General features: G+C 40.6%; 1 protein-coding gene across 5 annotated transcripts in view; it reads right to left on the bottom strand.

The window, feature by feature from the left end:
- The window catches only part of atp1b3b (ATPase Na+/K+ transporting subunit beta 3b), a 52,087-nt gene that overhangs the window by 14,417 nt on the left and 23,139 nt on the right, over positions 1–14,531 (bottom strand). For all 5 annotated transcript variants that reach the window (XM_078167463.1, XM_078167462.1, XM_078167464.1 and 2 more), the window contains exons 3-5: positions 11,706–11,804; positions 5,464–5,651; positions 965–1,015 (exon numbers count right to left, since the gene is read on the bottom strand). In XM_078167463.1, coding sequence (XP_078023589.1) covers positions 965–1,015; positions 5,464–5,651; positions 11,706–11,804 — 338 coding nt within the window. The remainder of the gene's footprint in view (positions 1–964; positions 1,016–5,463; positions 5,652–11,705; positions 11,805–14,531) is intronic.

The following is a 14,531-nucleotide window of genomic DNA, read 5'->3' as shown; positions in this document are numbered from 1 at the left end:
AGCTAAAAAAAAAAACAAAAAAAAAACGAATTCTATCTGTTGCCTCTTTGATAAACAGGTTAATTAATATACTTTATATTTTATAATATTTATAGTTAATAAACAGTTTAATTAATATACTTTATATTTTATGCTATTTATAGTTAATAAACAGTTTAATTAATATACTTTATATTTTATAATATTTATAGTTAATAAACAGTTTAATTAATATACTTTATATTTTATAATATTTATAGTTAATAAACAGTTTAATTAATATACTTCATATTTTATAATATTTATAGTTAATAAACAGTTTAATTAATATACTTTATATTTTATAATATTTATAGTTAATAAACAGTTTAATTAATATACTTTATATTTTATGCTATTTATAATTAATAAACAGTTTAATTAATATGCTTTATATTTTATGCTATTTATAGTTAATAAACAGTTTAATTAATATACTTTATATTTTATACTATTTATAGTTAATAAAAATATAATTTATCCTTCTCGTTGTCAAAAAAGCCACTTCACGAGCTGTATGCACAGTAACTTCAATCTGACGTGAATGACAGGAGATGTTATCCCGTTTAAGAATGTTCAATGAAAAAATAAACACAGTCTGTCACACTGTAGAAAAACTATATGCTCCTGTGCCTGCCGCAGCTCTATCTTCACTCAACTGCGCACATGACTCCCTCAGTTAGGGAAGTTTTGTGGAAGGCAGCATATGTATTATACAATCATCATGAGTTTGTTTTTAACCTTTTAATATTATTGATCTCTTATATACATTCAGTTACATACAATTATGAATTTTGCATAATAATTAAATTAACTTCAGTTCTCACATTGTGGCTCTTACACAGTCTTTATGTGATTCAGCTTCACAGGTGCATTATGGGATAGCTGTGTGTGTGTGTGTGTGTGTATGTGTGTGTGTGTGTGTGTGTGTGTGTGTGTGTAGTACCTTGGCAGTACAGCTGATGTAGGGGTCTCCCCGTGGTTTCAGTCCGATTACCTGCAGACACAAAGACAGAGACACAGACAGAGAGCGAGACACACAGACCCACAGACACACACATTATTAACTCTTATATAATGTGTGTTTTTATGATTATCTGATTATAGTCAAGGGGCGGCACGGTGGTGTGGTGGTTAGCACTTTCGCCTCACAGCAAGAGGGTTGCCGGTTCGATCCCGGGCATGGGAGCCCTTCTGTGTGGAGTTTGCATGTTCTCCCCGTGTCAGCGTGGGTTCTCTCTGGGCACTCCGGCTTCCTCCCACAGTCCAAAGACATGCAGGTTAATTGGTGACTCTAAATTGTCCGTAGGTGTGAATGTGAGTGTGAAGGGTTGTCTGTCTCTATGTGTCAGTCCTGTGATAGTCTGGTGACCTGTCCAGGGTGAACCCTGCCTCTCACCCGATCTCAGCTGGGATAGGCTCCACCCCCCCGTGACCCTCAAGAGGATGAAGTTGTTCGAAGATGAATGAATGAATGAATAATTAAAGTCAAATTTTGACACAACGTTCAGCAGTCAAACCTCAGACCCTCATACACATGAACGAGCAGACGACCACAGGAACTGAACTTTAAAACATGGAGGACAATTTAAACTCAGCAGTGAACATGACGTGGCTCACATATTTCTACATAACGTGACGTGACGTTCTTCACCTGGTTCTTCATTTTTATTTTAAACTTATCCATGTGCTTTAACACCTTCACCAACCAATCAGGTTCCAGTTTACATCCATGTCTGTCCAGACTCGTGATGTACGCAGTGAGGACTCTGAAGAACTTTATTTATTCATTTATTTATTTACAATATTGTCAGGTATGACTCTACCTGCTGGTGAGTCTCCACTCAGACACAGTTTTTACAGAAGACTGACGGAGACCTTCGTCACGTGGTGCAGCAACAATCATCTAAAGCCAAATATCAGCAGTACCAATGTTCAGGTGGACGATACAATGACCACGTGATATTTGTCGACACTTCAAATCTGTTGCTGCAAAGTTCAGATTCTTAAATATGAACATATAAGATTCAGCATCAGTGTCACTAGTTCAGTATCTGACCAAATGTCTCCCCTTCTGTTCCTGACATATGATTCTTAAAATATGATGATGTCAAAGTCAAGCTGACCTTTGACCTTTTGAGATATATATATATATTATTTAGACATTTGTGTCAAGTTTTGTCATGATTAGTGGATGAATTCTTCAGTTATGGACAAAAACAAGTTTTGTGAGGTCACACTGACCTTTGACCTCCACCCACCAAAATCCAATCAGTTCATCTTTGAGTGAACGTTTGTGGCATTCGTGCCAAATCTGAAGATGAACCCTGATGACTTTCTTGACACATTATGTTCACAAGACAGACACACGGACAGATGGACAACCTGAAAACACAGTTACCAAAAGTAGATCAGGAGCCAGAGCCTTCAGCTATCAGGCTCCTCTCCTGTGGAATCATCTTCCTGTTACGGTCCAGGAGGCAGACACCGTCTCCACATTTAAGACTAGACTTAAGACTTTCCTCTTTGATAAAGCTTATAGTTAGGGCTGGCTCAGGCTTGCCCTGTACCAGCCCCTAGTTAGGCTGACTTAGGCCGACTTATGCGATGGTTTTTGTTTCGGATTATACACATATGATTATTGTCACATATGTATACTATCAGATATTAATATATATACTTTCAACATATTGTACCACAGTAGCCAGAACTATAATTATAATATTATTACTTTCATTAATGTTGTTGTAAGCTACTGTCATTACCGTCTGTCCTGCATCTCTCTGTCTCTCTCTCTCTCTCTGTCTCATTGTGTCATACGGATTACTATTAATTTATTATGTTGATCTATTCTGTACGACATCTATTGCACGTCTGTCCGTCCTGGAAGAGGGATCCCTCCTCAGTTGCTCTTCCTGAGGTTTCTACCATTTTTTCCCTGTTAAAGGGTTTTTTGGGGAGTTTTTCCTGATCAGCTGTGAGGGTCATAAGGACAGAGGGATGTTGTATGCTGTAAAGCCCTGTGAGGCAAATTGTGATTTGTGATATTATAAATCTTTATAAATAAAATTGATTGACTGAATTGATAACGTCTTCAACCTCAGCTAGTAACATAACAACTTAACGCACTAATTCCCTGCTGCTCGTGTGTATGTGTGTTCTAATAATTCTAATGAAAAACTAAGACAATAAATATTTGTTAATGACCTATTTTCATAATGAAAACAAGACTACAACTAAATAAGAAGTAGTCCTGGTAAGAGAATCATAAGGAATATATTATATTTAAACGAAAAAACACAGACGCCTTGCTGAGTCCAGTGCCATCTCCCACCACCTCCAGGAAGCTCTCCACTACGTAAAAACTCAGCACAGCCAGGCATTGCACCTCTGGGATGAGGGCAAAATTGCACTAGTTGATGAGGCGTTGTATCTCAGTATTTCGTTTGGACAGCCTGGTCTGACAGCACGTTGAGTGAGCTGAAGTGCTGACACACAAATGCATTTACATAAACGGTTTGGCATAGCACACGGCAACACTGTTGTTTAGCAGTGAGAATATGCTGTAAAGCAGCCATGGTATCTCACACATGTGTGATGTGGGGTTAGGGTTAGGATAACGCCGATATGTAGACTAGCAGGTGGAGCGTCCCTTGATGAGGTTCCAGCTGAGCTCAATTACACCTGTCAGTTGCCCGATATCTGAATGTCGCAGGTTTGGAGGGTGGATGTGTTTCTGTTGTGCCCTGATGCATTTTTTGGATGCGGTAAACTATCTGATATGTGCATGCAGATGTGGGATATGTGCGGACAAATTATGATCAATGATACTCATGATGATTCATTTTATTTGTGTTCCTGTATGTGCACAGCACATACAGTAACACACTTGTTATTCCTCATACTTATTTTTCATCTTATTATTTTTCTTCCACCAGATTTCGGTGCGTAACTTGCGCACAGCTTTGAGCGCACACAGGGTCTTCATAAAACATATAGATTCAAGAAGTGTTTACTGTCATATGCACAGTAAGGACACACGTTTCCCTGCAGAATGAAATTCGTTCTTTTCTGTCACCAATTAATGCTCAACTATATAAATCTGAAGTATAAAATAGATCAAATACAGTGTGTACTCTTTCAATATCTCCTTGGTTAGTGTATTATTAATTTGCCTGCCGTGGCTGCATCTGTGCGCATTTGGTCGCTAAGAAGACTGTTAAGAGTGGGTCAGGTCGATCTTACAACTCCTTCTTAGTGAAAGATCTTCTTCAGCTAAGAGCGATCTGGGAAATGCGTTTTTCTTTCATGGTTGGCTTAAGAGCGTTCTTAAGATGCTCTTAGCGCTAAGAGCCATCTGGGAAATTCTGCCAATATAAGTATACTTGAGTAAAGCCTTAACATGCAAATACATTGAATTTGATTGTAGCCAGGAATGAGTCTGCCTAGCTAGTTAGCTAGCTTCTGTGGTAAAAAAAAAAAAAAAAAAAAAAAATGGTGGGCACTGATCAAAATAATTCTGCTAGCTACACCAGAAGACAGTCTGGAACATACATGAGCTGAAGTCAGTTGAATGATTGAACAGCGCATGTTCTGGAGATTTCAGCTTGGTAATTTGTGTGAAGTAGGACTATAGCTGAATTAAGGGAATGGCTATAGCAAAGTAGCCTAGTTCAATACTGTTAATCGATACTGGTATCAAACAGGCTTGAGAGCTAATAGCTGGCATGTAAATGTAGATGTGTTATTACTGATCTCAAAGCAAGTTTCAGTATAAGCAGCATAGTAGGCCTACTGAAATATTGTAAGTAAATACAGTTTTAATGATCATTATCATTGCTGTTATTATGTTGGAAATAAACCATCTTTTTGCACCCTTTATCTCACTCCGTCTGCATAATTTGACCATGACTTTGACCTAAATGCATTTTCTTGAATTCTGGTAATCACTAACACAATCACAAAGTATCACTAACTGAATGGGCACCCTAAACTTAGTTGGAAATGACACCTTAAATGTTTTTTTCTATTGTGTTTGGTTCCAAAGTTAAGCGTATTTGAATATTATTGACGGCCATCTTGAATTTGACCTTTCCACAGGCCTCAGAGGTCAAATCTGACTTCTCTTCACATCTTAAAATAAACTTTATGGTATCTACAAACTATGGTAGAAATTTCATGCTTTTTTCAAAAAGTGCACAATTTATCTGCTAATCCGTTGTACTATATGTTGTCTTATTGCTCATGAACTCTGACAGAACAGGTTCTACATCTTCTTAATGTTCATGAACTCTGACAGAACAGGATCTATGTCATCTTATTGTTTGTGAACTCTGACAGAACAGTAAATTAAACGTCTCATGAGTGCAGACAGGAAGTCACAACGAGGCTGCATTCTGCATGCTTTAAACATCCAAAAGACTGAATGAGGAGACTTTAACTGACCCGGTTCATCTTGATGATGATGCATGGTTTTCCCTCAGCATATCCAAAGCTGGTGTCGGGTAGACCTGAGCACTGACGCAGCGTACTGCGCTTAAACTGACAAACTTTCTTTACAGGCTCGTCGTCTTGTTCAGTGTATTCACCCACCAGACACAAGTCGTTACCCTCCTGAACACTGTCATTATATTCTGCAGACAAAAACCACAAACACAAAACAGTCAGTGACGTCTCAAAACAAAACTGTTCACTGTGCTTTATTTAAAGATTTTAAAAGCCATTAAAACCCTATAAAAGCTTCTCTTCTGAGGACAAGGAGGAAATCAATCAGCATGTCTACTATGAAAAGGCCACGCCTCCTGCTTGCTGTTATCAGTGCTTGCAGGTGTGACTCACCTGTTCAAAGGTGTGATTTACATGTTCACAGGTGTGATCCATGTTTACAGCTGTGTCACACCTGTTCACAGGTGATTCACATGTTTACAGCTGTGTCACACCTGTTCACAGGTGATTCACATGTTTACAGCTGTGACTCACCTATTCACATGTGTGATTTACATGTTCACAGGTGTGATCCACATGTTTACAGGTGTGACTCACCTATTCAAAGGTGTGATTCACATGTCTACAGCTGTGTCACACCTGTTCACAGGTGTGATTCACATTTTTACAGCTGTGACTCACCTGTTCACATGTGTGATTCACATGTCTACAGCTGTGTCACACCTGTTCACAGGTGTTATTCACATGTTTACAGCTGTGGCTCACCTGTTCAAAGGTGTGATTTACATGTTCACAGATGTGACTCACCTGTTCAAAGGTGTGATTTAAATGTTTTAAAGGTGTGATTTACATGATTACAAGTGTGACTCACCTGTTCACAGGTGTGATTCACATGTTTACAGCTGTGACTCACCTGTTCAAAGGTGTGATTTACATGTTCACAGGTGTGACTCACATGTTTACAGGTGTGATTCACCTATTCAAAGGTGTGATACACATGTCTACAGCTGTGTCACACCTGTTCACAGGTGTGATTCACATGTTTACAGCTGTGACTCACCTGTTTAAAGCTGTGATTTACATGTTCAAAGGTACGATTTACATGTTTACAAGTGTGACTCACTTGTTCACAGATGTGATTCACGTGTTTACAACTGTGTCACACCTGTTCAAAGGTGTGATTTACATGTTTACAGGTGTGACTCACCTGTTCAAAGGTGTGATTTACATGTTTACAAGTGTGACTCACCTGTTCCCATGTGTGATTTACATGTTCATAGGTGTGATTCACATGTCTACAGCTGTGTCACACCTGTTCACAGGTGTGCTTCACATGTTTACAGCTGTGACTCACCTGTTCAAAGGTGTGATTTACATGTTTACAAGTGTGACTCACCTGTTCCCATGTGTGATTTACATGTTCATAGGTGTGATTCACATGTCTACAGCTGTGTCACACCTGTTCAAAGGTGTGCTTCACATGTTTACAGCTGTGGCTCACCTGTTCAAAGGTGTGATTCACATGTCTACAGCTATGTCACACCTGTTCACAGGTGTGATTCACATGTTTACAGCTGTGACTAACCTGTTCAAAGGTGTGATTTACATGTTCACAGGTGTGACTCAACTGTTCAAAGGTTTGATTTACATGTTCAAAGGTATGATTTACATGTTTACAAGTGTGATTCACCTGTTCACAGGTGTGATTTACATGTTTACAGCTGTGACTCACCTGTTCAAAGGTGTGATGTACATGTTCACAGGTGTGACTCACCTGTTCAAAGGTATGATTTACATATTTACAAGTGTGACTCACCTGTTCACAGGTGTGATTCACATGTTTACAGCTGTGACTCACCTGTTCAAAGGTGTGATTTACATGTTTACAAGTGTTACTCACCTGTTCAAAGGTGTGATTTACATGTTCACAGGTGTGACTCACCTGTTCAAAGGTGTGATTCACATGTCTACAGCTGTGTCACACCTGTTCACAGGTGTGATTCACATGTTTACAGCTGTGATTTACATGTTCAAAGGTATGATTTACATGTTTACAAGTGTGACTCACTTGTTCACAGGTGTGATTCACGTGTTTACAGCTGTGACTCACCTGTTCAAAGGTGTGATTTACATGTTTACAGGTGTGACTCACCTGTTCAAAGGTGTGATTTACATGTTTACAAGTGTGACTCACCTGTTCCCATGTGTGATTTACAGTACAGGCCAAAAGTTTGGACATACCTTCTCATTCAATGTGTTTTCTTTATTTTCATGACTATTTACATTGTAGATTCTCACTGAAGCATCAAAACTATGAATGAACACATGTGGAGTTATGTACTTAACAAAAAAAGGTGAAATAACTGAAAACATGTTTTATATTCTAGTTTCTTCAAAATAGCCACCCTTTGCTCTGATTACTGCTTTGCACACTCTTGGCATTCTCTCCATGAGCTTCAAGAGGTAGTCACCTGAAATGGTTTTCCAACAGTCTTGAAGGAGTTCCCAGAGGTGTTTAGCACTTGTTGGCCCCTTTGCCTTCACTCTGCGGTCCAGCTCACCCCAAACCATCTCGATTGTGTTCAGGTCCGGTGACTGTGGAGGCCAGGTCATCTGCCGCAGCACTCCATCACTCTCCTTCTTGGTCAAATAGCCCTTACACAGCCTGGAGGTGTGTTTGGGGTCATTGTCCTGTTGAAAAATAAATGATCGTCCAACTAAACGCAAACCGGATGGGATGGCATGTCGCTGCAGGATGCTGTGGTAGCCATGCTGGTTCAGTGTGCCTTCAATTTTGAATAAATCCCCAACAGTGTCACCAGCAAAATACCCCCACACCATCACACCTCCTCCTCCATGCTTCACAGTGGGAACCAGGCATGTGGAATCCATCCGTTCACCTTTTCTGCGTCTCACAAAGACACGGCGGTTGGAACCAAAGATCTCAAATTTGGACTCATCAGACCAAAGCACAGATTTCCACTGGTCTAATGTCCATTCCTTGTGTTTCTTGGCCCAAACAAATCTCTTCTGCTTGTTGCCTCTCCTTAGCAGTGGTTTCCTAGCAGCTATTTGACCATGAAGGCCTGATTGGCGCAGTCTCCTCTTAACAGTTGTTCTAGAGATGGGTCTGCTGCTAGAACTCTGTGTGGCATTCATCTGGTCTCTGATCTGAGCTGCTGTTAACTTGTGATTTCTGAGGCTGGTGACTCGGATGAACTTATCCTCAGAAGCAGAGGTGACTCTTGGTCTTCCTTTCCTGGGTCGGTCCTCATGTGTGCCAATTTCGTTGTAGCGCTTGATGGTTTTTGCGACTCCACTTGGGGACACATTTAAAGTTTTTGCAATTTTCCGGACTGACTGACCTTCATTTCTTAAAGTAATGATGGCCACTTGTTTTTCTTTAGTTAGCTGATTGGTTCTTGCCATAATATGAATTTTAACAGTTGTCCAATAGGGCTGTCGGCTGTGTATTAACCTGACTTCTGCACAACACAACTGATGGTCCCAACCCCATTGATAAAGCAAGAAATTCCACTAATTAACCCTGATAAGGCACACCTGTGAAGTGGAAACTATTCAGGTGACTACCTCTTGAAGCTCATCGAGAGAATGCCAAGAGTGTGCAAAGCAGTAATCAGAGCAAAGGGTGGCTATTTTGAAGAAACTAGAATATAAAACATGTTTTCAGTTATTTCACCTTTTTTTTTGTTATTTGCCTTCAGTGAGAATCTACAATGTAAATAGTCATGAAAATAAAGAAAACGCATTGAATGAGAAGGTGTGTCCAAACTTTTGGCCTGTACTGTACATGTTCACAGGTGTGATTCACATGTTTACAGCTGTGACTAACCTGTTCAAAGGTGTGATTTACATGTTCACAGGTGTGATTCACCTATTCAAAGGTGTGATACACATGTCTACAGCTGTGTCACACCTGTTCACAGGTGTGATTCACATGTTTACAGCTGTGACTCACCTGTTCAAAGGTGTGATGTACATGTTCACAGCTGTGACTCACCTGTTCAAAGGTATGATTTACATATTTACAAGTGTGACTCACCTGTTCACAGGTGTGATTCACATGTTTACAGCTGTGACTCACCTGTTCAAAGGTGTGATTTACATGTTTACAAGTGTGACTCACCTGTTCAAAGGTGTGATTTACATGTTCACAGGTGTGACTCACCTGTTCAAAGGTGTGATTCACATGTCTACAGCTGTGTCACACCTGTTCACAGGTGTGATTCACATGTTTACAAGTGTGACTCACCTGTTCAAAGGTATGATTTACATGTGCACAGGTGTTACTCACCTGTTCAAAGGTATGATTTATATGTTCAAAGGTGTGATTTACATGTTTACAAGTGTGACTCACCTGTTCAAAGGTGTGATGTACATGTTTACAGGTGTGACTCACATGTTCAAAGGTGTGATGTACATGTTTACAGGTGTGATTCACATGTTCAAAGATGTGATTTACATGTTTACAGCTGTGACTCACATGTTCACAGGTGTGATTTACATGTTCAGAAGTGTGACTCACCTGTTCAAAGGTGTGATTCACATGTTTACAGCTGTGACTCAACTGTTCAAAGGTGTGATTTACATGTTTACAAGTGTGATTCACCTGTTCACAGGTGTGATTTACATGTTTACAGCTGTGACTCACCTGTTCAAAGGTGTGATGTACATGTTCACAGGTGTGACTCACCTGTTCAAAGATATGATTTACACATTTACAAGTGTGACTCACCTGTTTACAGCTGTGACTCACCTGTTCAAAGGTGTGATTCACATGTCTACAGCTGTGACTCACCTGTTCACAGGTGTGATTCACATGTTTACAGCGGTGACTCACCTGTTCAAAGGTATGATTTACATGTGCACAGGTGTTACTCACCTGTTCAAAGGTGTGATTTATATGTTCAAAGGTGTGATTTACATGTTTACAAGTGTGACTCACCTGTTCAAAGGTGTGATGTACATGTTTACAGGTGTGACTCACATGTTCACAGGTGTGATTTACATGTTCAGAAGTGTGACTCACCTGTTCAAAGGTATGATTCACATGTTCACAGGTGTGATTTACATGTTTACAGGTGTGACTCACATGTTCACAGGTGTGATTTACATGCTCACAAGTGTGACTCACCTGTTCAAAGGTGTGATTTACATGTTCACAGGTGTGATTCACATGTAAAGCCCAATATCACAAATACATACACAACTGTTAAACTGTGTCTTTTAGTTTCTCCCTCGTGGTTACAATTTTATTTCAAATGTCTTGTGTGAACAGGTGATCGATCACTTTGATCATAAAATGTCTTTCTTGTAGACGAGAATAGTAATAAAGTTCTGTTGTATTATGTGTGTTAAGAGTCTGTGAAGGTATCGTGAGGTCTTTCTGGTTGGTAGGATGCTTGACCTGTCCCATCTCTCTGTCCCTGTCTCCATTACCTCTTCACTTCCCTCAAGCCGTAGACTCTCCTCTAACCTGCTGTCCTTCAACCATCCATGAGACGCCCTCTCTGACCTGTCCTACAGTGTCATGATGGTTTTTGTTTAGGAGCATCTTAACTATCCGCCACAATAAGAGCTGGTGGAATTCTCCACAACAGAAAGGTACTTCAGTTCTTCCTTTCTTATTTACTTCAGCGTAGGAGACACCAGACCAACCTTTACCAAAGGAGAGGAGACAATGTCGTTCCACTGTGGCTGCAACATTTAAAGCTACGCACCATTCAGTCATTCACAAAAACAATCAGCATGACATCACAGTGCAACAATTACTTTCATACAGTCATACTGATTTTGATTCATGTGCTGAATATGAGTAAACAGCAGGGGGAGCATGAGTATCAGTTCTCAGTGAGATAACTGGTCAGGCCGTTGTGACTGTCGGGTTATATAATAAATTATAATTTCCTTCTTTAATTCAGTTCCAACCTTGATAATGATGTCATGTACTTTATTTCACCTAGGAAAACACTGTTCACAGCAAAATGAAGACCTCCAGGTAAAAAGGAAGGTGCCGATCCTCAGCTATACTTACCTGTGATCACCTGATGCTCACACAGAGACACATCTGAAGTTTGGGGAGAATCACAGTGACCAGTTTTATGGGATGCAATGGAAAAGTAAGGTAATGTGTAGTGTCATAAATTACTGTTGGCAGGAAGTAATGAGCTTGACTTCATCACATCAGTTGTCTGTCTCTAAGCAGGTGTGTTTTTACTCACGCTGCAGGAGATCGTTCAGCTGTTGGATGTAGTGGTTGTAGTTTTTTGAGTCACTGCGGTTGAAGGAGATTTCAGCAGCATGAGGACGAATCACCAAACCTGTCCTCAAAAAAACATAAATCTATAATCAATAATCAAACGATAAAAATAAAACAACTTGAAGTAAAACATATTTTAACGACAGAGAATTATAGAAAACAGATGGACAGCTTCATCTGATCAGTGATAACTGACAGCTGTTGTTTCACACCTGTCCAACAGGTGACCTCGGTGAGTTCACAGCCAAAAACACCAAATCACGTTTGTTTACAACTATTTACAAACAGAAAATCAAACGCTGCCTTCGCTGCCACCAGACTGCACTGACAGAAATGTTTTAGACCAAAGTGCCATGGACTCTGCATGGCAGGGGCATCCTCCTCCCTGATCCAAGCTTGAGCCTTGCTGCATACCTGAATGGGACTAGAAGTTACAATCCTTGTTTATACCTTGAGAGACGTGGATGGGGATGATGATGTCATCACAGGTATCAATTTTCAATTCAGTTTTATTTATAAAGCCCAATATCAGAAATCACAATTTGCGTCACAGGGCTTTACAGCATACAACATCCCTCTGTCCTTAGGACCCTCACAGCTGATCAGGAAAAAGAGAGATGCAGGACAGACGGTAATGACAGTAGCTTACAACAACAGTAATGAAAGTAATAATATTATAATCAATAATAATATATTCATATCTGATAGTATACATGTGTGACAATAATCATATGTGTATAATAACAGTAGAAGTATGACTAATGATAACAGCAGCAGCAGGAGGCATCTGGCAGGACCACAGCAGCAGCACAACCACACATGTCACGCTGTCCAGGCACCGCTGTGATATGAGTTAATCTGAGAGACAGTGGAGCACAAAGGCTCCGGAGAAGAAGCCGAGTTAGTGACATCCAGAATGGCCGAGTTAGCAAGATGCAGTAATAGGATACGAGAGAGAGAGAGAGAGAGAGAGAGAGAAGGAGAGAAGGTGCCCAGTGTATTATAGGGGGGTCCTCCGGCAGACTAAGCCTAAGTCAGCCTAACTAGGGGCTGGTACAGGGCAAGCCTGAGCCAGCCCTAACTATAAGCTTTATCAGAGGAAAGTCTTAAGTCTAGTCTTAAATGTGGAGACGGTGTCTGCCTCCCGGACCGTAACAGGAAGATGATTCCACAGGAGAGGAGCCTGATAGCTGAAGGCTCTGGCTCCTGATCTACTTTTGGAGACTTTAGGGACCACGAGTAACCCTGCATTCTCAGAGCGCAGTGTTCTGGTGGGATAATATGGCACTATGAGCTCTCTAAGATATGACGGAGCTTGACCATTTAGAGCTTTATAAGTTAACAGTAGGATTTTAAATTCAATTCTGGATTTTACAGGGAGCCAGTGCAGAGAAGCTAAAACAGGAGAAATATGATCTCGTTTCTTAGTTCCTGTTAGTACACGTGCTGCTGCATTCTGAATTAGCTGGAGAGTTTTTAAGGACTTACTAGAGCTACCTGATAATAGAGAGTTACAGTAATCCAGCCTAGAGGTAACAAAAGCATGGACCAATTTTTCTGCATCTTTTCGGGTCAGGATAGGCCTAATTTTCGCAATATTATGCAGATGAAAAAATGCAGTCCGTGAGGTTTGTTTTAAATGAGAATTAACCCTATGGGCCCGAACTACACATAGTGTGTCCAAATTCACACCTGTTCTTCTCTGTGGATTTTCTCTGCGACCGTGCGTCATAGCGAGAAGCCACGCATATCACTTGAAACAGCGGAATCATAGCTTTCCAACAAGACTTGTCGGTAGTCCAATGTTTTCACAGCGGAAAAAAGAGGTTAAAAAGAGGCTAACCCTAACCCTAATCCCTAACCCTAAAGATAAAGTTACACTAAAATTACACTGAACAAAAATATAAACGCAACACTTTTGTTTTTGCTCCCATTTTTCATGAGCTGAACTCAAAGATCTAAAACTTTTTCTATACACACAAAAGACCATTTCCCTCAAATATTGTTCACAAATCTGTCTAAATCTGTGTTAGTGAGCACTTCTCCTTTGCGGAGATAATCCATCCCACCTCACAGGTGTGGAATATTAAGATGCTGATTAGGCAGCATGATTATTGCACAGGTGTGCCTTAGGCTGGCCACAATAAAAGGCCACTCTGAAATGTGCAGTTTTGCTTTATTGGGGGGTCTGGGGGGGTCAGTAAACCAGTCAGTATCTGGTGTGACCACCATTTGCCTCACGCAGTGCAACACATCTCCTTCGCACAGAGTTGATCAGGTTGTTGATTGTGGCCTGTGGAATGTTGGTCCACTCCTCTTCAATGGCTGTGTGAAGTTGCTGGATATTGGCAGGAACTGGAACACGCTGTCATATATGCCGATCCAGAGCATCCAAAACATGCTCAATGGGTGACATGTCTGGTGAGTATGCTGGCCATGCAAGAACTGGGATGTTTTCAGCTTCCAGGAATTGTGTACAGATCCTTGCAACATGGGGCCGTGCATTATCATGCTGCAACATGAGGTGATGGTCATGGATGAATGGCACAACAATGGGCCTCAGGATCTCGTCACAGTATCTCTGTGCATTCAAAATGTCATCAATAAAATGCACCTGTGTTCGCTGTCCATAACATACGCCTGCCCATACCATAACCCCACCGCCACCATGGGCCACTCCATCCACACCGTTGACATCAGCAAACCGCTCACCCACACGACGCCACACACGCTGTCTGCCATCTGCCCTGAACAGTGAAAACCGGGATTCATCCGTGAAGAGAACACC

The sequence above is a fragment of the Epinephelus lanceolatus genome, chromosome 4, assembly GCF_041903045.1.
Source record: "Epinephelus lanceolatus isolate andai-2023 chromosome 4, ASM4190304v1, whole genome shotgun sequence".
Lineage (NCBI taxonomy): Eukaryota > Metazoa > Chordata > Actinopteri > Perciformes > Serranidae > Epinephelus > Epinephelus lanceolatus.
This window is presented reverse-complemented; position numbering and strand designations above follow the sequence as displayed.